Source organism: Ascaphus truei, chromosome 3 (genome assembly GCF_040206685.1).
Source record: "Ascaphus truei isolate aAscTru1 chromosome 3, aAscTru1.hap1, whole genome shotgun sequence".
Lineage (NCBI taxonomy): Eukaryota > Metazoa > Chordata > Amphibia > Anura > Ascaphidae > Ascaphus > Ascaphus truei.
Genome location: NC_134485.1, coordinates 429,917,467 through 429,939,964, shown reverse-complemented (window position 1 = coordinate 429,939,964; position 22,498 = coordinate 429,917,467). Strand labels below are relative to the sequence as shown.

At 45.3% G+C, this 22,498-nt stretch overlaps 1 protein-coding gene across 4 annotated transcripts in view; it reads left to right on the top strand.

Moving 5' to 3' along the window:
• STXBP5L (syntaxin binding protein 5L) overlaps positions 1–22,498 on the top strand; it is a 575,500-nt gene that overhangs the window by 414,276 nt on the left and 138,726 nt on the right. For all 4 annotated transcript variants that reach the window (XM_075592898.1, XM_075592896.1, XM_075592897.1 and 1 more), the window contains exons 13-14: positions 5,515–5,582; positions 20,460–20,500. In XM_075592898.1, the coding sequence (XP_075449013.1) occupies positions 5,515–5,582; positions 20,460–20,500 (109 nt within the window). The remainder of the gene's footprint in view (positions 1–5,514; positions 5,583–20,459; positions 20,501–22,498) is intronic.

Below are 22,498 nucleotides of genomic sequence, written 5' to 3'. Positions count from 1 at the left end.
ATCGCAGGACGCACGGGCTGCGGGAATCGCAGGACCCACGGGCTGCGGGAATCGCAGGACCCACGGGCTGCGGGAATCGCAGGACCCACGGGCTGCGGGAATCGCAGGACACACGGGCTGCGGGAATCGCAGGAAGCACGGGCTGCGGGAATCGCAGGACGCACGGGCTGCGGGAATCGCAGGACGCACGGGCTGCGGGAATCGCAGGACGCACGGGCTGCGGGAATCGCAGGACACACGGGCTGAGGGAATCGCAGGACGCACGGGCTGCGGGAATCGCAGGACGCACGGGCTGAGGGAATCGCAGGACGCACGGGCTGCGGGAATCGCAGGACGCACGGGCTGCGGGAATCGCAGGACGCACGGGCTGCGGGAATCGCAGGAAGCACGGGCTGCGGGAATCGCAGGGGGAATCGCAGGACGCGCGGGCTGCGGGAATCGCAGGACGCGCGGGCTGCGGGAATCGCAGGACGCGCGGGCTGCGGGAATCGCAGGACGCGCGGGCTGCGGGAATCGCAGGACGCGCGGGCTGCGGGAATCGCAGGACGCGCGGGCTGCGGGAATCGCAGGACGCGCGGGCTGCGGGAATCGCAGGACGCCCGGGCTGCGGGAATCGCAGGACGCGCGGGCTGCGGGAATCGCAGGACGCACGGGCTGCGGGAATCGCAGGACGCCCGGGCTGCGGGAATCGCAGGACGCACGGGCTGCGGGAATCGCAGGACGCACGGGCTGCGGGAATCGCAGGACGCACGGGCTGCGGGAATCGCAGGACGCACGGGCTGCGGGAATCGCAGGACGCACGGGCTGCGGGAATCGCAGGACGCACGGGCTGCGGGAATCGCAGGACGCACGGGCTGCGGGAATCGCAGGACGCACGGGCTGCGGGAATCGCAGGACGCACGGGCTGCGGGAATCGCAGGACGCACGGGCTGCGGGAATCGCAGGACGCACGGGCTGAGGGAATCGCAGGACGCACGGGCTGCGGGAATCGCAGGACGCACGGGCTGCGGGAATCGCAGGACACAGGGGCTGCGGGAATCGCAGGACACACGGGCTGCGGGAATCGCAGGACACACGGGCTGCGGGAACCCCTTGCGTTCAGGAAACATAGCCGCTGTACTTAGGTCTTATCCGCTTGAAGAAATCAGGTAACAGCAGCAACAGCAAAAACAACACAGCAACCACAAAAACAGGAATAACCCAGGAATGAGGGGTACAGGCCTTTTTAAGGACAAGGGCCTTTGAAGGGATACATTAGCCTCATCCCATTGGCAAGGAATTATCTTCCTCCTATCAGAACCTGCCAGGTCACATGGGCCAGTCCTACAGCCAGCTCAGGTATCTCTGAGCATGCTCAGTAAGCAGCTTGGTAGCACTGCTAAGTAAAAAGGGGCACTCATTTCTGGGGACGCAATGTCTGGAGTTTGGGTCCCGAGGTGTGAAATATCCAGGAGGAGTAACAGGATCTGCTACTCAGAAACATCCTGATTAAGTGACACTTTACGAATCTGGGATCTTTCATCCCAACAGGGGGCTCCTGTATGCATAACATTTGTTCCTTACTGCCTTACAAAGGCAGGCAGACAAAAAAATAGCATCCGGCCTGTACATTTTAAACAGAAAGGCACTTCACTGCAGGTAGAGATTAGCCTGCAAACTGGTGACAGCCATGCATATAGAATTAACCCCTTCATCCCCAACGCGAAATAGGGGTAACCAGCTGAGCCCACTGCCTTAATTAATGCGCTGATTACCCCCATTTTCGCCACAGGTATCATCTCTATGCAGATGATACACAGATGTATAAAACGAAAGACAGAAAAGCCCAAAGCTACATCCAATGTGACAAAATATATAGTAAATAGTATATAATAATATTCTTATGAGTAAGGTCATTTAGTTAAACCCTTTGGCCAAAGCTTTATAAGCCTACAAGCCGCTTCACGGCATAACCAAATTTGCAGGTCCTAACACGTATATATATCTTTCCTTCCGTACCCTCTCACCTGCTATCCAGTCCCAAGTCTTAGATTGCCTCCTGGCTATATCCTCGCGGATGGTGCTCTGCCACCTTAAGCTTAATATGTCTAAAACTGAGCTTCTCATATTTCCCCTGTCGTGGAAAAACTCCCACACGTGTCTTTTGGTAAGCAGTTTGTATAGAGAACCGTTACTGCAAACAGCTGTATGCCAGAGTGCGTTTAATACGAATCAAACATTGCTGTCTGACTGACACAAAGGCACTGAAATAATAGTCCTAAGCCCTCTAACTTATACCCCAAAAAGGGGACGGGCATGCTTAATTTCATATATCAGTATATTTAGCACTTTAACTTGGCTTCTCATTTCTTATCTTATATGATGTCGTTATGGGTTAAACATTTGCTATATATTTTAGCAGACTAAACACAAAGAAATACTTATGATGCCTGGCCATCACATATACACTATTTCCCTGCTACCCATAATATAGCTTCTAGAAAAGACAAAAGCTTGGTTATAGTTATGCATATGTTAATAATTTGAAAATATTATACTTCCACACCCCTCACCTAATATCCCCTTTTTCCATAACAGTAAACGGTTCTACCATCTATCCTGTCACCATGTTGCCTATGAGGGACATTTGGCTCTTTCCTTCTCTCTTCACATACACGCCATGGCTAGAATTTCCTCCCCATAGCATTGCAAAACTCTAATGCCTGTCTGTAGACGGACTTTCACAGAGGTACACAATTGGAGACTTTATAAGGTGAAATTATAACGAGGCTTTATTGTGCCTTTTCCTCAACATTAGGAAACCATCCAAACAAGGGGGAAACACAGCTTATATTCACTTGGGAGTGGTTCTAGTGAAATACCATGCAATTCACAACTCCCTTAGTTAAGCATGTCTCCCAGCCCCAAACACATAGCATGAAATGAACAGATATAAAAAGTCTTGTAATAAAAGTCTGATCTGTTCCTTGTAGTTTGGAGGGAAAATCTTCTCTGTTCCTGGTTCAGCTCCCTTCCCTCAGGGTGTGTCAGCATAAAGGTTTAGAAGTTTTCCCTGTCAGCTCCAGAGATCTGTGTTCTCTTGGTCAGTCTCTCCTGGGAGACTCAAGAACCTCTGCTCTGTCTCCAAAGTTCAGCTTACACGTGAGCTAAGGAGTCACTTCCTGTCTCAAAGGCAGGCTTTTTCTACCACCTGTAATCAGGCAGGTGGTGTTAGTTAATTTGCTACCAGCAGTTAACCACCACACTGCTGGATTAGAAGCACATTTGTGAACAGGGATAAGTCCCCTGTTACACTGCCCTTATCCTCTGGGATAACCCCTATCTGGGTTATTGTAACATACAGCTAAAAGGCCTCCCTGCCTCACAACTTTCGCTTTTGCAATCTATCCAAAATTCTGCTGCCCAAATTATTGACATTTCTTCCAGAACAGTCTCATCTCATCTCCTCCTTAAATCTCATCAAGTTTCAGATCACCTACAATGTTCTCCTCCTTACCTTCATGGCTCTCCACTCATCTTGTCCTCCCAACATATCATCTCTAATCTCTTGTTACGCCCCTGCTCATCTCTTACGCTCTGTTGATAACTATCTCCTTACCACTCCTTTCACCTCTATTACTCTCTCTCGCCTTAAACCCTTTTCCCTCACTGCCCCTTACCTGTGGAACTCTGTCACACTCCGTGTACACCAAGCACCCTGTCTCCCACCTTTAAGTCAAACCTTAATACACGCCTCTTAAATGAACCATTTTGATAGCCTAGGCTGGACTCATGGCTACTGTCTCACAGTCACTTCTACCAACCACTGTGGCCAAGCACTGCCATCTACTGCACTTATTCCCTCCCCTTCTGTCTCTTTAACTCTCCCAACATACCACTTAGATTGTAAGCTCTGTGGGGCTGGGATTTCCTTTCCTATTGTCTGATTTTGTTTGCTACACTTATTGTATTAGAATTCCCTGTTTTGTCTTTTACAGTACACTGTGGGCGCTATTTAAATAAAGATGGGATATCCTTAAAACCTGACTTGTTGGGGTGTCTTGAGGACTGTAGTTGAGCACCTCTGTACTATAAAAAAACAGAAATGCCAGTGGAACATACAAAATGACACAACATATAGTGCAATACCTCAGTGATTACCTGCTCATGAGTAAGGGTCATTTAGTTAAACCCTTTGGCCAAAAGGTTATACTGTAAGTCTGCAGCCACTTCACGGCATGACCAATGCAGGTCCCAACACTACCTGGCACAATTCTCATACACCTCTCTTTTCTGCTGGAGGAAGAGAGACCATACTGGGTCTGTGATACACAGGGACATGATGAAAACTGCTATTTGGAAAGTGGGGCGGGCGGGGCGAGCTTTAATCCATGGGGAGGAGGGCTCCACCTCCATGCAACAGCAGCTGCATAACCCAGCAAGCTCCAGAACCCCAAAACCCACCCTCACATCATATATACAGCATATATATTAGTGTCAAAAAGCAGTGCTACTGAGCGTGGCAATAAGTACACCAGAAAACAGACAACAAAATGTTAATATTTAAATATAACTTGACAAAGCAAGTCCTTGTAAACAATAATAATCTCAATGTGGTGCTAAAGAACAATTACTGAATATTTACCATACACCTAATTACAGTCATGTTTATTGATGGCATGAGACGTGTCCCATTTAGTGTAAGGTAAACGGCTAATTTATACCTGGAATGTTAAACAGATTCATTATTAACGTTCTAGAGAGAAATTAAGCTGCTTCCGAATATTTATCCTCATTAGCGGCTTTTTGTTTTGATTTAGGCTGTGTAATATCTAGACAAGTTGATTGGGATTGTAGCCAAATTAATGGTAACCTTCTCCATTGTGTGTGCTTTAAATGAGGTGTCAGGGGGAGAAACGTACCTTAGCGCAGGTTGTCAGGCTGCTTGGGGAATATGAATCCTTTTATTATATTGAAGGCTCATTGTTTATATACAGCTCCAGTATTTTTTAAATATATGTTGTTGGTATACAGTATATAAATATGTTGATGAGCAGTGCCAAATATAAGCATGGTGTCCCCCAAACGATTATTGTGAACACCGAGGTGGTGATATACAAAAAATATGAGGACCCCTGAACCTCCTAAAGGTTCTTTTCAAGTAAGAATACAAACAAGACAGATGGAGGAACTGGCGTTTCCTACGGACTAGAGAGTAAGGTTGTTTCCTGTGTCATTCCCCACCCCCTCTATTCCAACTTTGGGCACAAGCTTGTCCTTATCGTCCTTATATCTTGCCCTTCATAAATAATAATAATAGCATGTTCTTGTATAGCGCTGCTAGGTTTACGCAGCGCTTTACATAGACATTTTGCAGGGACCTGTGCCTACAGTGTTGCAGTGTTGCAGTGTTGCAGTGTTGCAGTGTTGCAGTTTTGCAGTGTTGCAGTTTTGCAGTGTTGCAGTGTTGCAGTGTTGCAGTGTTACAGTGTTACAGTGTTAATGCTCAGTTGACGTAACTCTGTTTGTACGCAGGAATGGCCAATCACAGGAGGCGCCTGGAACCTTGGAACACAGACATATCCCGAGATTATTATTACAGGGTAAGAATGTTTCTGTTTTCACTCTTTAAGGAACTTGTTTGTTCTTCAGCAATAATAGGACATGTTTTCTTCTAATGTCAGGACCAGCGTGGAAAGGGTTTCCATGCCGCCTACTCCTTTAGCCTAGACCAGGGTATATTGAAGCCAGTGTCAGACATAGCAGCCATATCCTGTCTCCGGAATCCCCTTCCAACTTTGTGTTCTTCACCCTAAAGAGGCAATCCAAGCCGGAGGTCTCCAGAGCTGTACCCCATTCATTTCAACGCCAGGGAGCCCCTGCTTCCTGAGATACTCACCTCCCTCCATAGGAGGTGCCGATAGCCGCTACAGGGTTCACTATATGGCTGCTTTTCAAAGCTCCCCGGCCCTGCGGGCCAATAGGAAGCCATAACGTCTTACGGTGACGCCTTACTCGAGCGCAGGACAGTGTTGTTTCTTTACTGGCCCATGTGACCTGGACCTTTAAACTCCGCAGACATACCGGCACCCCGCTTCGGAAGGTAAGTATCTGCAGAAGCTGGGGGTCCCAGAGCTGAAATGAATAGGGTTTCAGCTCCAGAGACCTCCTGCTCCAAACTTGTATTAAAAAAATAAAGAACACGTCTTGGATTCCTCCTTTAAAGCAGCAAAACATGTAGCACGCAGCGATTTTTCTTTTTTGCACGCGGTCCAATAGGAAGCCTCAAGGGATGATGTCATGGCTTCCGATTGGCCCACACGATGCTGGACATTGAAGCCGCCATTTTGTTAGGCATACCGTTTCCTGGCTGCAGGTACTGGCGCCCCCTACAGAGGTAAGTATCTCTGGGAGAAGGGGGTCCCTGCAGCGGAAATAAACACAGCTCCGCTCCTGAGAAGCCCGGGAAAAACTGATGCAAAAATGTGCTCTGTAGTTACTTAATATTAAGAGCAGTAATAGTGACGTTTCAGGGACACAGCCCCTTTCAGGGACACAGCCTCCCATCCTATACTATCAAAGCTTCCTCAACAGGGAATCTGAGCTGCAATATAACCTGCAACCAAAGATTACCCTTACACCTCCAGAATCCACAATGCCCAATACTGATTATGGGAGGGAACAGTGACACAAGAAGCTAGGATGGTTTAGATCAGGGCTGGGCAACTCCAGTCCTCAAGGGCCACCAACAGCTCAGGTTTTCAGGATATACCCCTGCTTCAGCACAGGTGGTTCAATCAGTGTCTCAGTCTTCGATTGAGCCACCTGTGCTGAAGCTGGGACTGAAGCTTCTTGTGTCACTGTAGCCTCCCACACACCCTAAACGGGTGATCAATGTGGGGGGGGGAACTTCCCAAACCAAGAAGATGTAAACATTTAGTAAAAACGCGTGCCCATATTATTCCTGTTTTCTAAACCCTTTCCCCTTACTAACGCGCTAAAACACCATCATGTATTCGTGGCAAAAGCCATGTTCGTTTGTTTGAAATGTTGCTAAAAAGAAGTGACTTTTTCAATAGAAGGCTCTATTTTTAACCACAAGCTTTCAGGAGCGGAGCTCTGTTCCACAGGTCAAACAGTACTGCAAGTTCTTGAGAGCTTGTCTTAAAAATATATTCTGTTAGTCCAAATAAGAAAGGTATAATATATCATTGAAGTTCTCACTTATTTGAAGTGTTAAAGGTGTGAGAGTGCTCTACCAAGCTGTGGCAATTAAGAAATGATGTCGGGATTTAAGCAAGTGTTCCAGTGATAAACCAAATCTATTAATAAAACAATATTACTGATTCATAAAAAAAAAAACAATGTGCCTGTAACAGGGACTTATCACTGTTTGAGAGACACTGCCTCTAAATCCAGCAGCGAGCTGGTTAATTGTACACAGGCAATCAACCAGACTCTGAGAAAAGCCTGATGGGAGAGAGATTCCTTAGCTCACATTTGGGCTGACAGAAGGAGAGCAGAGAAGCCTGCACACAGACACTGTCTTGAGCACAAAGCCTGTGCTGAGATCAAGACACAAAGAGACCCTGAGACCAATATTTGCTGGACACAGAGGACCCAGGAACCTGCCAGAGACTGACATGGGGGGCCACCTGCTTAAGGTATCTCCTGAGACTTTGGGTGATAGGCTGGTAATGGGAATATCCCTCCAGTCCTGCAGATAGGGACTGGGGAAGTAAGTTAGCCTTTACACAGGGATAGGGGTTTGTTATTTTGTTGTTTTTGTATGTTTTGCCTGGATAAAGGAACAGGCTCAATAAAACCAAGATATGATTGCACCCAAATCGGTCTCCATTATATGTACCTCTGCACACATCTCTTACATAGTGCCATACATACATACATACATACATATATGTACCTCTGCACACGTCTCTTACATAGTGCCATACATACATACATACATACATATATGTACCTCTGCACACGTCTCTTACATAGTGCCATACATACATACATACATACATACATATATGTACCTCTGCACACATCTCTTACATAGTGCCATACATACATACATACATATATGTACCTCTGCACACGTCTCTTACATAGTGCCATACATACATACATACATACATATATGTACCTCTGCACACATCTCTTACATAGTGCCATACATACATACATACATACATACATGTACCTCTGCACACATCTCTTACATAGTGCCATACATACATACATACATGTACCTCTGCACACGTCTCTTACATAGTGCCATACATACATACATACATACATGTACCTCTGCACACGTCTCTTACATAGTGCCATACATACATACATACATACATACATACATGTACCTCTGCACACGTCTCTTACAGTGCATAAAAAAATGAATAAAATTAAGTCCAACGTGAAAAACACGAATAGTGGAAAAGTCTGATCTGTGAAGAAAACGATAATAAAAAGTTCTTTGTGCGATTTGCAGAGGGATCCAGGCGCGGGGCGCTCTCCTTGGACGTGTTCCGCGCCTCCGTTAGTACATGCAAAGACAGAGAGAGAGAGGACAGCGCAGAGAACGCCCACAGTGTCATTCACTTTATTAAAAACGTTTAAAAAAAACAGGTAATCATTCAACTCACATTGTGTCAGATATAGAAAAGCATTCACGCGCGTCTGGGGACGTGTGGCGCCTGCTGTGGCAAAGCTGCCGGTGCGATAATGTCCTTGTCCTGCTCGCCTGTTTGGGGACACTTCCTTTCTATATCTGACCCAATGTGACTTGAATTATTACCCGTGTTTTTTTTTAATGTTTTTAATAAATGAGTGACGCTGTGGGCGTTCTCTGCTCTTTCCTCTCGCTTTGTTTTTCTCGCTTATTTTAACCCCTCCATCTCCCCAACTGGAAAAGCATATTCGATGTTGGGACATTCTTCCACATGCCTGACGCTCTCGGTCTCTCTGTGTCTCTCTCGATCTCGGTCTCTCGCTCTCTCGGGCTCTCTCGGTCTCTCTCGGTCTCTCTCTCGGTTTCAGTCTTGGTCTCTGCCCCTCTCTATCCCCCTCTCTCTGCCCTTCTCTGCCCCTCTTTCCCCCTCTAATTCACAGGCAATTATGGGTCTTGAAGTGAATTTTTTTAAAACTTATTGCAAAATAGTCTACGTTTTGGTCTAATAATAATAATATCGTCTAAAAATAATAAATAGACGGTTAAAAAATAATAATAATCACATTAAAAATAAATTTTACACATAAAACCATTGTCTCAATGGGGTGCCTAGATTGGCAATAAATCCACATTGGCAATAAATGGTAAGTTGTAATACAAAAAAAACATTAACGATATTAAAAAAACATTAATAACCCCCTCCCTCTCATTACCTCAGTGGCTAAACGCTAAGGGCTAACCCCTTTTGCACATTGAATAACATAAAAATAGGCATTAAACAAAATATAAATTTCAATACATAATAAATCCTACGCCATTGCCACTGTGCTGACCGAAACCCTCAACGGGGGCCTAGATACCCACATTGCCAAACAATAAACACCCTAAATAAATAAAAGTGTTACTTACGCATGCTGACATGAAGGCCATCCTAATCATCATCAGGGGCACCCGCTGCAAAATCCAATAACGGGCCAATGCCCAACCGTTAAAAGAAACCGCACAAACAATCCAGGCCCGATAGCCAAGAACAGTAAAAAAAATTACCACCAGAAAAATGATCTTTCCCCGATGACACAAAAATAAACAAAAAATCAAAAGCAGTAAAAATAGATCCAGGCCCGATGACCCTTCTTCCAATCCGGATCCATCCTGGATGAAGGGTGATGGATCCTTAACTTGACCCGAAGCAATGGAACCTCTTTATAGAGGAGCAGTCTCCGGTGAGTAGATCTTCTTTCTTTTCTTCCTCTTGCAGAAGTGGACTCGTTGTCCACTTCCTGTCAAGTGAGACGTGACAGGCCTTATATAAGGCCTGTGACGTCCCATTTGACAATCACATGGTACATGCACCAATTGGGTTGGTGGATGTATCATGTGAACAGCCATCAATTTGGTTGAGAATGACCTCTCAACTAACATTGATGATATCACATGGTACATCAAGCAACTTGGTTTGGTTGATGTCACAGCAAACAAAAAAGGAAAGGCATCAGATGGTACGTCACCTTGTGATTTCTCCCCTTTAAGGTGATGACACAGCACTGAATAGGAAAGGCATCAGATAGTAAGTACATAAATCAACCCGGTTGCTTGATGTACCATGTGATGTCAACAATGTTGGTTGAGAGGTCATTCTCAAACAAACTGATGACTGAACACATGGTACAACTACCAATAGGATTGGTGGATGTACCATGTGACTGACAAATATGACGTCACAGGCCTTATAAAAGGACTGTCACGTTTCATTAGGCAGGAATTGGACGATGAGTCAACATCTGCAAGAAGAATAAGAACTCACCGGAGACTGCTCTTCTATCAACGGAGGATGCATTGCCTCTGTTCAAGTATAGGATCCATCACCTTTCATCCAGGATGGATCTGGATTGGAAGACGGGCCATCAGGCCTGGATCTACAGTATTTTGACTACTTTTTATTTTTGTTCATTTTTGTGCCATCGGGCGACGATTTTTGTTTATGGTGTTTATTGGGGTTTTACTGTTCTTGGCCATCGGGCACGGATTGTTTGTGTGGTTTTTTTTTATGGTTGGACATCGGCCCTTCATTGGATGTTGCAGTGGCTTCCCCTGACGATGAGGAGGACAGCCTTCATCCCGGCTTGGGTACATAACAATTATTTTTTAGGGTGTTCATTGATTGGCAATATGCTATCTAGGTGCCCGTTGAGGGCTTACATAGGCATAGTACCAATCAATGGATTTAATTGTTTAGTATTTATTATGTATTGTAACGCATTGTTTTGTTTGTTGTTTATTTTTATTCTTTTCTAGGGACAAAAGTCCTGTTAGGCACATTTGCCTTATAGGACTATTGCCCATTACTGTGGTGGAAGAGACTCTTGTTGGGTGGGTACTTGTCCCGAATGGGTGGCGGGAGGGGTTAACCCCTTCATTACCTTAGCGGTTAGCCACTAAGGTAATGAAGGAGGGTTATAAATGTTTATTTTTTATATTAATGTTTTATTGTATTACAGCTTACCATTTATTGCTAATGTGGTCCACAGTGATAATCAACGGTTTTATGCTTAAAATGTATTTTTAATGTGATTATTATTATTATTTTTAAAACAGGTATGTTTGTCGTGGGGTAGGGGTTAGTTGACTCAGGGAGGGTGGTTAGGCCCCCAGGAGGATAAAGGGGGTTGGGGAAGAAAGATGATTAACTCCTTCATTGCCTTGGCGGTTAGTAAAGTATTCCATGGCAATGGCAATGCTTTACTAGCTTCTAAAGTTGGCAAGGGGGTTAGGTAGTATAGTTTTATTTTAATATTAACCACTTTGTAGCCCTTTTTGGTCAGTTAGTCGTAGAAACCCATGGCTAGTTGACCCGTGCGCTACTTTGGGGTTAATATTTACCGTAATGTATTTTAATAACTATTTTATCATCTAGTTCAGGTTCATTTAGCTTATCTGGCCTATGTAGATAAGGGCCAATATATCCATAGGAAAGACGGGACTAATGCCAGCCTGGTCTAGGGGATACATTATTTGCGGTAATTCTGCCGTACATCCCGTTCCGATAAATATCGGTACTCGACATATGGCAGTTTTTACCCAAAAATGGTGTATTATGCCTCTTTTTTTTAACGGATCCGATAAAAAAAGCGATATTTTTGGCGGTGCAAAGTTGATGTATTGCACAATAAAAAGAATTCGCCCTTTTTTGAGCGTTAATACCACATTTTTAGGTGACCGCAGCTTGATGTCTCTGGCACATAGATGGACAATTAAAGAAGAAGAAGAATGTCTAAATTTAGCATAGGTTGAACTTGATGGACCTATGTCTTTTTTCAACCTCATCTACTATGTAACTATGTAACTATGTAACTATGTCCATAAAGTAATGTCCATCTGTTAAAGTAAGTCTTTCCATTGTTTGCCAGAGGTACATCTCATATGGTGATACCTGTCCCATGTGCCAATAATACTAAATTATTACAGCAACACACTGATACGGTAAAACTCACATGTTCATTTTTCTATTACATATAATAGAAAGAACAAATGACATTTAGTATATAGTATAGTATCGACAATGGGCGTGGTAGTACAATAGACATTTTAAAGCAGCTGTCCAAGATGCGTTTTGTTTCACACAATGATAAGTAATTAGCTAAGTTGACGATCAATCCGTTCTCCTGTGATCGATCAGCGAAGATTCGACTCAGGGGTTCACTAAATGGCTGCAGTGGAGTATTCTGCATTCAGTGTAATGCATGTGCATATTAATATGATAAAGTTCTGTGGGGAAGATCATGTGACCAGGCAGTCACTAGATACAATTGGTGCGCTGCTAGAGACAGGGCGGGGCTCAAAAAGGGGTGTGTTACAGAGCCTGCTTCAGAAGAGGAAGGGGACGTGACTATAAATGGTTGCTATAGAAACAAAAAAGGCTTGTTACATTATAATACATTAAAAATGTAATTCAGAGTTGTTGTTTTTTTTTTTTTTTTTAAATGCTACAAGTGTTTTCACATAGTACAGAACTGATTTATTTAAAAAAGAAACACATGTAGGGTATTGGTTGGTCTGCAGCTTTAATACGTATCACAAAGACCTTTCAATACCTCCATATTGCTGCCTTAACAAGACGTTTGAAACACTGTAATCTGCTTTCCCCAAGGTTAGTCAGGATGAATATTCAACTCCGATCTCAATCTTTAGCCGCAGAGTTCTTACAGATAATGGAATGGAAAAACTCCACTTAAGAAATAAAATACTGGCGGGGAAAGAACGGTGGAATCGCGTACATAATGAAATGGATAGAATTTCCCATCACTAATTGCAGGGAAATAATGAGAAATCCTAATTGAGTAATCTGCCTAAGTCCCTGCAGGATCTGTAGGAATAGAGGATGTTCAGCCCAGGATTGTGGGCCGATGACTGGCTCAGGGCTTTGTTGCCATGATGGCGTTCTCTAGGCATGGGGTGCACAAACATTTGGTGCTGTGTGCTCCTGCCTGCTCTCCCCCAGTGCTCGCGCCCCCCCCTTACCTTTGTGCCGGCGTCAAATGATGCAGCGGGGTCATGTGACGCCACGTGACCCCGCGGCGTCACTGGATGCATCACAGTAATCCGGCTGAATCAAGGTAATCGCGCGGTGCCCCGCCATTTAATTTAAATGCCTTGGGGAAGAGTGCGGGACCTCTGTAGCTGCCGCGGCCCCCCCAAAAAAATCTTGCACCCCCCAGTTTGCGCACCCCTGTTCTAGGCTCACCACAATAACATCATACAGCCTCTCCTTCAGAAGGAAATGATACATGCCTCGAGCCCCGCGGTTAGCGAAGCCCCGGGCTCTCCCCCACCACAATTAAACTGATTGCCGGTGGAGAGCTCGAGGCCTCTGTAATTCTCTTACCTTCTCCTTCATTATCTCTTCCTGCAGGGTCCCTCATTGTGACGTCAAATGGTGTCGCGGTGCCATGACAACGGGACGTTACGTGACATCCCATGGTCATGGCAACACAATGCCATTCGACGTCGTGGCGCCATGATGAGGGACCTTGCAGGAAGAGATGGCGAAAAAGAAGGTGGGAGGCCCGGTCCTGCAATATTCCTAGCTGGCCATGCACAGGCGCCATGTTCCCATTGGAAGAGTCCTTTCCATCAACTCATGGTAAGAGAAGTTCCCCTTGGGCAGATTGAGGTATCTGTGCAGAGACTGAAACCTTAGGGGTAGTATCTGTAACTACGCTGGCTGACCAGATGTGATATTGTGGTCAGCGTTTATTCATACAGTCTATGACTGATTAATTAGGTTCCGGGGTTTGCACAGATAAGGAAAGTTAACTCCAGAAGGCTTCAATTTGCATTCATTTCAATGTTCGTCCAATGGTAGCAACAGTTGTCCAGAGGTGTAACAAAAGTCCCTGTTAAACATGCAGTCTGCAAAGCGAAACTCAAACAGGGATATCCGTACTCGATAAACAAGGCAACAGACTAGTATAAGAAATATATATATATATATGAATATATATATTTTTTTAAGTCTAAATCACCCTTGTACTGTTGCCCCTGTGGCTCTTACCTTTCTTGGAGGTGACGGGGTAGAAAGCCTCCTGCCTGATCTGCAAGTTCTTCATATGACGTTCTCTTGCCCGGTGGGATAGTGGGAGAGCCCCCCGCGGCACTGGGAGCCTGACACATGCTGCTGCCATCCTGAGGCTCTTAACAGAGGAAACGTTCTTATCTCCCAAACACACGTTATATAGGTTATGGTGATTAATAAAGTGACGCACACCCTCCCCCGAACAGTGCACTGCAAATACAAATCCCGCGTGTGAGCACATTCACACGTCTCAGACAGGTCTGCAGCCCTCCACTTCCCCATTATCTCTTAGCACACAGTGCTACCACTGCAGCCAGGGATCCTGGGTAATGACATGCAAATAAGCATACAGTCACCTTTTGCTTCAAGTCCATTTTAACATGGGACCCTGTAGGAGGACATGTGCAGAGGTACACAATGGAGACTGTTTTACGGTGAAATTAAAAACAAGGCTTTATTGTGCCTGTCGCTTTAAACACAGCAAAAATCAACATAAGAGAATAAGCCAAACAAAAAAACCTATCTCTGCTTTGGAGACTATCTACACATGTAGCTCAGCCCTCTCTGACTGGGTTGGTTAGCTAAGCTATTTACCAGCCCCAAATCATGGAGACATTTATCAATACACATAGACATAGATAATAGTCTTATACGAAAAGTCTTATCTGTTAGCTGGGCTGCTGTAGGTGAAGCTTCTCTGCTCTCTTGGAAACGCACCCTTGTGTGCACAGGAAATGTCAGGCTCCAAGTTTAGAATCTTGTCCCCTTTGTCTTGTGGTCAGCTTGTCGCTCAAGACATCTGTCCTTCCTTGGTTCAGCCTAGTTGTGGACTAAGGAATCTCTGCTCTGTCTCCTAGTTCAGCTATGGTGTGATCTAAGGAGTCTCACTTCCTGTCTCAAAGGCAGGCTTTTTCTACCACCTGCAATCAGCCAGGTGGTGTTAGTTAATTGCCTACCAGCAGTTAACCACCACAATGCTGGATTAGAGGCACATTTGTGAACAGGGATAAGTCCCCTGTTACATACCTCCCCTGTTTGTGGGAAGCTCGGCCTTACCACGGCCAAAGCCCATCCTTCCACTCTCATTCGAGATCTTTCTGTGACTTGAATGAGAGTGGATGGAGGAAGAGAACCCTCTGTCCCGCTGGGATTGGAGCCCTTTCTCCAGTTTATTTTTGTCTCCTCCCGAAGGTGCTTGAGATCAGCACTCCTCAGTCGCTCAAGGAAGACTTTTTCCAAGTAAAGTCTTTTTACCGAGTGCGCGGTCATGAGATTTCCGTTGCGTCGGCCACTCCTCTTTTTGTAGACAAACTGTATGGCAACAGTTGTAGAGCAGTTAGGACTAGCCCTTAGAGTTTTCCGCTCCTGAAGCGGTCTTTCTGCACCTCCTCCACACAACGGAGTCGCCAGTTCAGCTTCTTTGGGACTGAGTTGCACCTCCACCTCCCTTTCCAGGGAACGTCCTATCTTTTCAGCTTCCTCAGCTAAGGATTCTTCTGGCTTTGATTCTGCACTCCTACCTCTGTTTGTTGGGCAGCTGTAGGTTTGGCTAGTGCTTTCTTAGGTGGCTCAAACTTCGTAATCTTGTTTTGAAGGTGCGTGGAGTCCCCAACTCTCACTGTACCCTTGTCCTCACGGGCATTGGTTACTGTGGGATACCGGTGCTTGGGCAGAGCCAATACCTTTTTCCGTATTGGAGGAATCTGTAAGTTACTGGTCTGCAGAGTCTCAATCTGTTTGAGTGCGTCTTGCAAGTCTCTTCTCAGGGAATTTATCTGCGCACTTTGCTTTCTCTGAGTCTGTATCAGTGTCTCCTTCATATTCTGGAGCTCTGTAATTTTTGTTGTCAATGTTGCCGCTGCGTCTGTTTTCTCCTTGGTGTACTGACTCAAGGGAATGGAACAGTCTCTCTGTCTCTCCAGCTCTTGCTCCAGTTTCTGAGCCTTCTCACGCTCCCTCTCATACAGAGTCACCTGGTATCGAAGCTCCGCCTCCAATAATGCTCTGAAGACATGCAGCGTGGCCTTTAGCTCCTCATACTGCTCTCTGGGGACGTACTGGGTATTCAGACGTTCCTGCAGCGCTTGTACCTCTTTAGCAGCCTGCAGCTTTTCTTCCTGCAGCGTTTGCTGCTTCTCCTCAGCATACTGGAGGTGCGTACGCAGACCTTGCAGTTGGTTCTGCAGTCGGTGCTCTGCTTCAAACTTTTCATCTTCCAAAAGTTTATTTATTTCTTTAAGCTCATGCAGCTTTCATTCTTTCCCTTGACGTGTTCTGTCAACTCAGAATTTTCTTTTTTTAATCTTAAATTTTCTCTTTTTTCAGTCTCTGTACTATTCAGGGCCTCCTTGCAGTCCACCTTCCATTTTTGCACATCTGCTAGGAGGCGGGCTGTCTCCTGGCGTGAGACTTCCATCTCCAGGTTTAGGTTCTGAAGCTCCTTCTGAGAGACTTTGAGATCTAAGTTAAGATGTAGGATAGTTTTCTTTGAAATGTCCAGCTCCTCAGTGAGACTGTGAAGTTCCTTTCTGGAGACTTCCAGTTCTGTGCGGCAGCTGTTGATCTCATGATGTGAGGCATCCAGTGCTCTGCGGAGTGTAGGAACCTCCTTCTGAGATACGTCTACCTCTGTCCAGACACTGTTGACCACCTGTTGTGAGGCATTCAGCTATATGCGAAGAGTGTGCATCTCTTGCTGGAAGACTGTCATCTGCTTCAGTGCCTCCTCATACTTCCGCTTCAGCTTAGCCATCATTTTATCAGATTGGCTCTGCTTTTCATCCATGACGGTAATAGTAGAGTTTGCTGTATCTAGCTCAGTCTTGAGATCGTCCAATTCTGTCCTGGCCAAAGAGTACATTGTGAGCACATCTTTCTGTAGCTTCACGTTATTTTCCCGTAGCCGATCACAGTCACGCCTGGCAACCTTCAGGGCATCCCCAGGGCTGGTCTAGGGATCGTCACTCACCGGTTCCGGCTCCGCTTCCCTGGGATGGTTGGTTGAGGGTTTCTCACTATTAGCACTGGACAGACACTTCTTTGGGGTACACGATTTCTGCCTTGGGCCCTCTGGATATTCGGTCATCCGCGGGACGACTTCTCCATTTTCTCTAGGCTGCAGGGCATTTCGGACCCCCTTTTCCTCCGCAAGATCTGCAGATGTGTCTGCTCCTTCCACGGTAAGTGAAGAACCGCTTTTCTTTTTTCGCCTTTTTGTTTTAGATGACACCGTCCCCTCAGGGATACTGGGGTCTCCATCTTCATTTGAAATTTTAGCAGCGTCACTGGATCCACCCGGCTTTTCTTGCAAACGTAATAGCTGACAGAAATATTCGGTAATCCACTGCTCCCGTTCTTTCTCCTGCCGATCATATTCGTCATCATAGGGAGCGGTCTTTTCGGTTCGTACCAAGTTCAGGCACCCCCACCATTCTTTGGGTGTTTTGTGGGTGTGACTCGGTTTGGGTTCCCCATAAGAGATGTCTTCCTCCTCATCGGACTGGAAGGGCCACTCTTCCGTGGGGTAGGGTTCATTACAGGAACGTTGTATTTTGTCCTCCATTTTGAGGCCATCAGGTATATTTTTTTTCCTGACCTCAGGAGGCGCTATTGCAGCTGTTGTCACTGTATTTGCTAGAACCCCAAATGGTGGTAGTCCTACAGGTGGGCATATTTTGCTTGTAGAGGTCGGAGCTCTCACAGGCCTCTCTGTAGACTTTTTCTTCCCTTGGGTAAGTTTTATAACATTAGCATTACTGTGCATGCATTTATTCTCATCGTCTGAATAAGGCCTGAAGGGACACTGCTCCGTGTGGTGGGGTTCTTTACAACAGGAACACATTTTCTTCCCTATTTTTACAGAGTCTGTATTTGACTTCAGCTGGGTTCTATTTCTTTAAATACAGTGCTTGCTAGCTGCCCATTTTCTGGCTTCAGCAAAGGCATTTTCTTTACACTATTTACTTGCTATTTGCAATCCCTCCGCTTCAGCAACAGAATTTGGTTTTCTGCTTGAGTTCAGTAATTTTCAGTCTCATCTTTGGGTATTATGGCATTCACACTTCACACTTTGGGTGCCTGTTTTACTCCCAAGATACATAGACAGACTTTTTTACTGGCAGAAAAAAAAACATTCTTTGCAGTGGAATATTTCTTTCACTCCCGGCAGGGTGACTCAACACTCAGCAATTGGCTTTGGAATACCATTTACACAGTTCTGCAATCCCTTTTTCCCCGGTAGGGCAATTTTACACTCAGCATATGTTTGCTAAAAATTCCCCTGCTTCAGCACAGTCTTGCATCAATTTTCACACTTTTCTGCATATACTCCATTCACAGCTGGTAGTCCTATGCGGTGTGGCAGCCTTTACTTGCAGAATCAGTACCGCTCGTGGGTCACCATCTGTATTCACTGCTTCAGCGAAACATTTGAAAACAACAAACGCCTATCCCTTTTAAGGGCTAACTCACTTCTTGAACCCTGACTATGGCTGGAAGGCAAACCCCCTATTTCAATGACCATATTACACTTTATTGTGATAGGCAAGTAAGGTTTACCTGCTTCAGCAGTCTCTCCCTCTCTCCTCTTGGGATTGGGGAAAAGAGTCCATCTGTGGTTTTGTAAGTTTCAGTGCAGTGTAGATTTCCTGCCTGGGTGTGTATCACTTTAACTCTGGTCTCTGCTGCATGAGATTTTTTTATGTTGCTCAGGCTGTTTGTAGGAAAAAAGCACAACAAAAAAAAAATCCACAGGCAATCTCCGGGTCCTTCTAACTTCAAAGACCACCTCTCATCCCAAACTTCTGACACCATGTGTAGGAGGACATGTGCAGAGGTACACAATGGAGACTGTTTTACGGTGAAATTAAAAACAAGGCTTTATTGTGCCTGTCGCTTTAAACACAGCAAAAATCAACATAAGAGAATAAGCCAAACAAAAAAAACTATCTCTGCTTTGGAGACTATCTACACATGTAGCTCAGCCCTCTCTGACTGGGTTGGTTAGCTAAGCTATTTACCAGCCCCAAATCATGCAGACATTTATCAATACACATAGACATAGATAATAGTCTTATACGAAAAGTCTTATCTGTTAGCTGGGCTGCTGTAGGGGAAGCTTCTCTGCTCTCTTGGAACCACACCCTTGTGTGCACAGGAAATGTCAGGCTCCAAGTTTAGAATCTTGTCCCCTTTGTCTTGTGGTCAGCTTGTCGCTCAAGACATCTGTCCTTCCTTGGTTCAGCCCAGTTGTTGACTAAGGAATCTCTGCTCTGTCTCCCTGTTCAGCTCAGGTGTGAGCTAAGGAGTCTCACTTCCTGTCTCAAAGGCAGGCTTTTTCTACCACCTGCAATCAGCCAGGTGTTGTTAGTTAATTGCCTACCAGCAGTTAACCACCACACTGCTGGATTAGAGGCACATTTATGAATAGGGATAAGTCCCCTGTTACAGACCCCTACAAGCGTATTCCTGCCGTATTACACAGCTTTGTCAGCACTTTCTGGGTTAAAGAATTGCAGAGCAGTAACCTACTCACAGACAGCCCATTTGGGTCTCGTCAGTGTGAGGCTGGTTATACCGGCTCGGCAGTGTGAAGCTGGGATAGGTTTCAACTGCACGAAGCTGAAAACAGCCCGATGTTAATGTTTTCGTGATGACTAAGAAGCGATGTACACGGAATAAATGTATGTGCCAAATGTTTCTTCTGTGATGTAAATGAGCCGCCCCCTTCCACGTGGAATTGTGATTTGCCAATATCTTCCTTTCATTCTTTCATTATTGTCAGTGATATTGGCCCATGTCTCCTAAGCGGGGCTATTCCACAAGACCCTGTTTAGCACTTGAAGTCCCCTTAGGGCACATTCACTCGAACGGGGCTGTAACTGTAAGGGTGTCCGCTGGGATATCATTGCTTAGCACACATGGCCCATTGTCCTCAGACCTTCGCTAAACGTCTTCTCGTCTGGACCGGCATATTTTCCGTGTATTAATCACAAATAAAAATCTCACTGCTGGTTGGTGTTTTTATTAAGAAAGAATGAGAGCTGGAACGATAGCTGAATAGAAAAAACAGTCCCCAGGGCACTCCTAAGCCAAACAGGATCCAAACTGAATGAATAATAAACCCTGGTCTCAAAAAATTGAATAAAGTGAAAAAAGAATTTATTGCAACATAGGGGAACAATAAAAGTATTTCACTTGAGTTGCTAACCTGTGCATTGTGTTTTGTAGGCACGCTGACGGCTCGATCAAGTTTTGGGATGCCTCTGCCAGTAAGTTTGCATGCTTCTATTTGTTCTTTTATAGTGTTAATTGTCCCTTTGACCAAGCCCATCCCTTTCCCTCGTGGGAAAGGCTCCCATTAAAACCGTCGGTGCTGCTGGCTCCTTTGGCTTCATGGACGGTAAAGGCGTTTAACCCGGTAATGTTGCACGTTACATGCTGATCATTTATCCGCCTGGCTGATGAAAAGCCTGCAAAGTAATTGCGGGGTAATTCACTGGGGGCCCATTTGGCGGTAAGGGTTAAATGCAAGGGTTCTCCAGACCACTCAACAGGTCAGGTTTTGAGGCTATCCCTGCTTCAGCACAGGTGGCTCAATCAGTGGTTCAGCCAAAGACCGAGCCACTGATTGAGCCACCTGTGCTGAAGCAGGGATATCCTCAAACCCTGACTTGTTGGGAGGGTCTTGAAGGCGGAATTCGATCAGTGGAGGTGGCTGTTTTAGCACGGCACTAAAGTGGCTGTCCACTGTCCCCCTGAAACGCTAATTTATTGGTAGTGCCCTGATCGGTACTATCTCAGTGCACAGAAAGATAATAATCCTATCACTCAAAACAAATGGGATGCTATGAAAGGGTTAACCCCACACATCTTTTTTCCATTTCCTTTCAATATATATATATATATATATATATATATATATATATATATATATATATATATAGTGCAGCATAAACTATCGCAACTGGACTAACACAGCTATTTTCTGCTTTATATATATATATATATATATATATATGTCAACTGTTCTGCAAATATTTCAAGAGCTGGGAGAGAAAAGCACGCAGACAAACACTGTGTTTTGCCAATAAAACAGCCATTAAACATCACTTTGGGAGCTGAGCGAGCTGATGCATTGCAGTGCTTTACAGACGCCTTTCTCTTTGTGTTCTGATAGGTATTAGAAGGCAGTAGGGGATAGAGAGTCAGTAACAGTAAATACTGGAAGAAGATATATATATGTATATATTTTATTCATTTTTTCTATTATTATTTATTTATTTTCCTCAGACGTTTGATGTGCATTGTTATATTCACTTATTTTTATACTGCAGAATTGTATGTTTTAAGAAGAGGAAAACCAGCCATTGTCCCTGCAGTGTTTATCCCATGCCTTATGTAGTGTTAATAGGTGTCCAGTATTGAACCAGACTGTCCTGTATTTGGACACTCTGTCCAGTAAAAAATTAGAGGTAATACAGGACATGTACTGTATGTTTATACTAGTATTACCTCTCTGGACATAGTGACCTGATCGGCTTGGGGGGGTCGCGAGATTTCCCCGAGCAGGGAGAGGGCAGGGCGGTTTCTAGGGGGCTGGACAGTTTCTTCCATCCTGATTGGCTGCTGTTGAGTAATGCAGCCAATCAAGAGGAGGTGTTTGGAGCCTGGGTTGGGGCAAAGGAGAGGAGGAAACAGGTTGGAGCGGAGAAGTGTGTGTCCCAAGCGTGTTACACCTTCTACCATAGTGTCCAGTATTTTTGGAGAAGCTCTCTGGCAACCCTACTTATGAGGCAATCCAAGCATGTGATTATTTTTGTTACTATAGGAATGAAGCAGTGGGTCTCTGGAGCTGAAACCCATTAATTTCAGCTCCGGGACCCCCTGCTTCCGGAGATACCCGCGTATTGGGTGCCGGTAGCTGCTCTGCTAGCAGGGATTACGTTATGTGGGAGTTTCAAAGCCAATAGAAAACCGTGACATCACCCGGTGCGGTTTCCTATTGGCCCATGTGACGCGGGAGCTTTGCACTTGGTCGAGATTCCGGCACCCGCTTTGGAGGACTGTATCTCGGGAAGCAGGGGGTCCCCAAAGCTGAAATTGATGGGGTTCCGCTCCGGGGACCCCCCTGTGTCAAACCTATGTTAAAACAAAAAATTGCTCCTTTAAAGTAGCATCACTCCCAAAAATGAATTTTTCACATTATTGATTCCCGGATGGGTCCCCCAGAGCTGATCCGCAGGGTATCCCCGGTATCTTGTGGTATC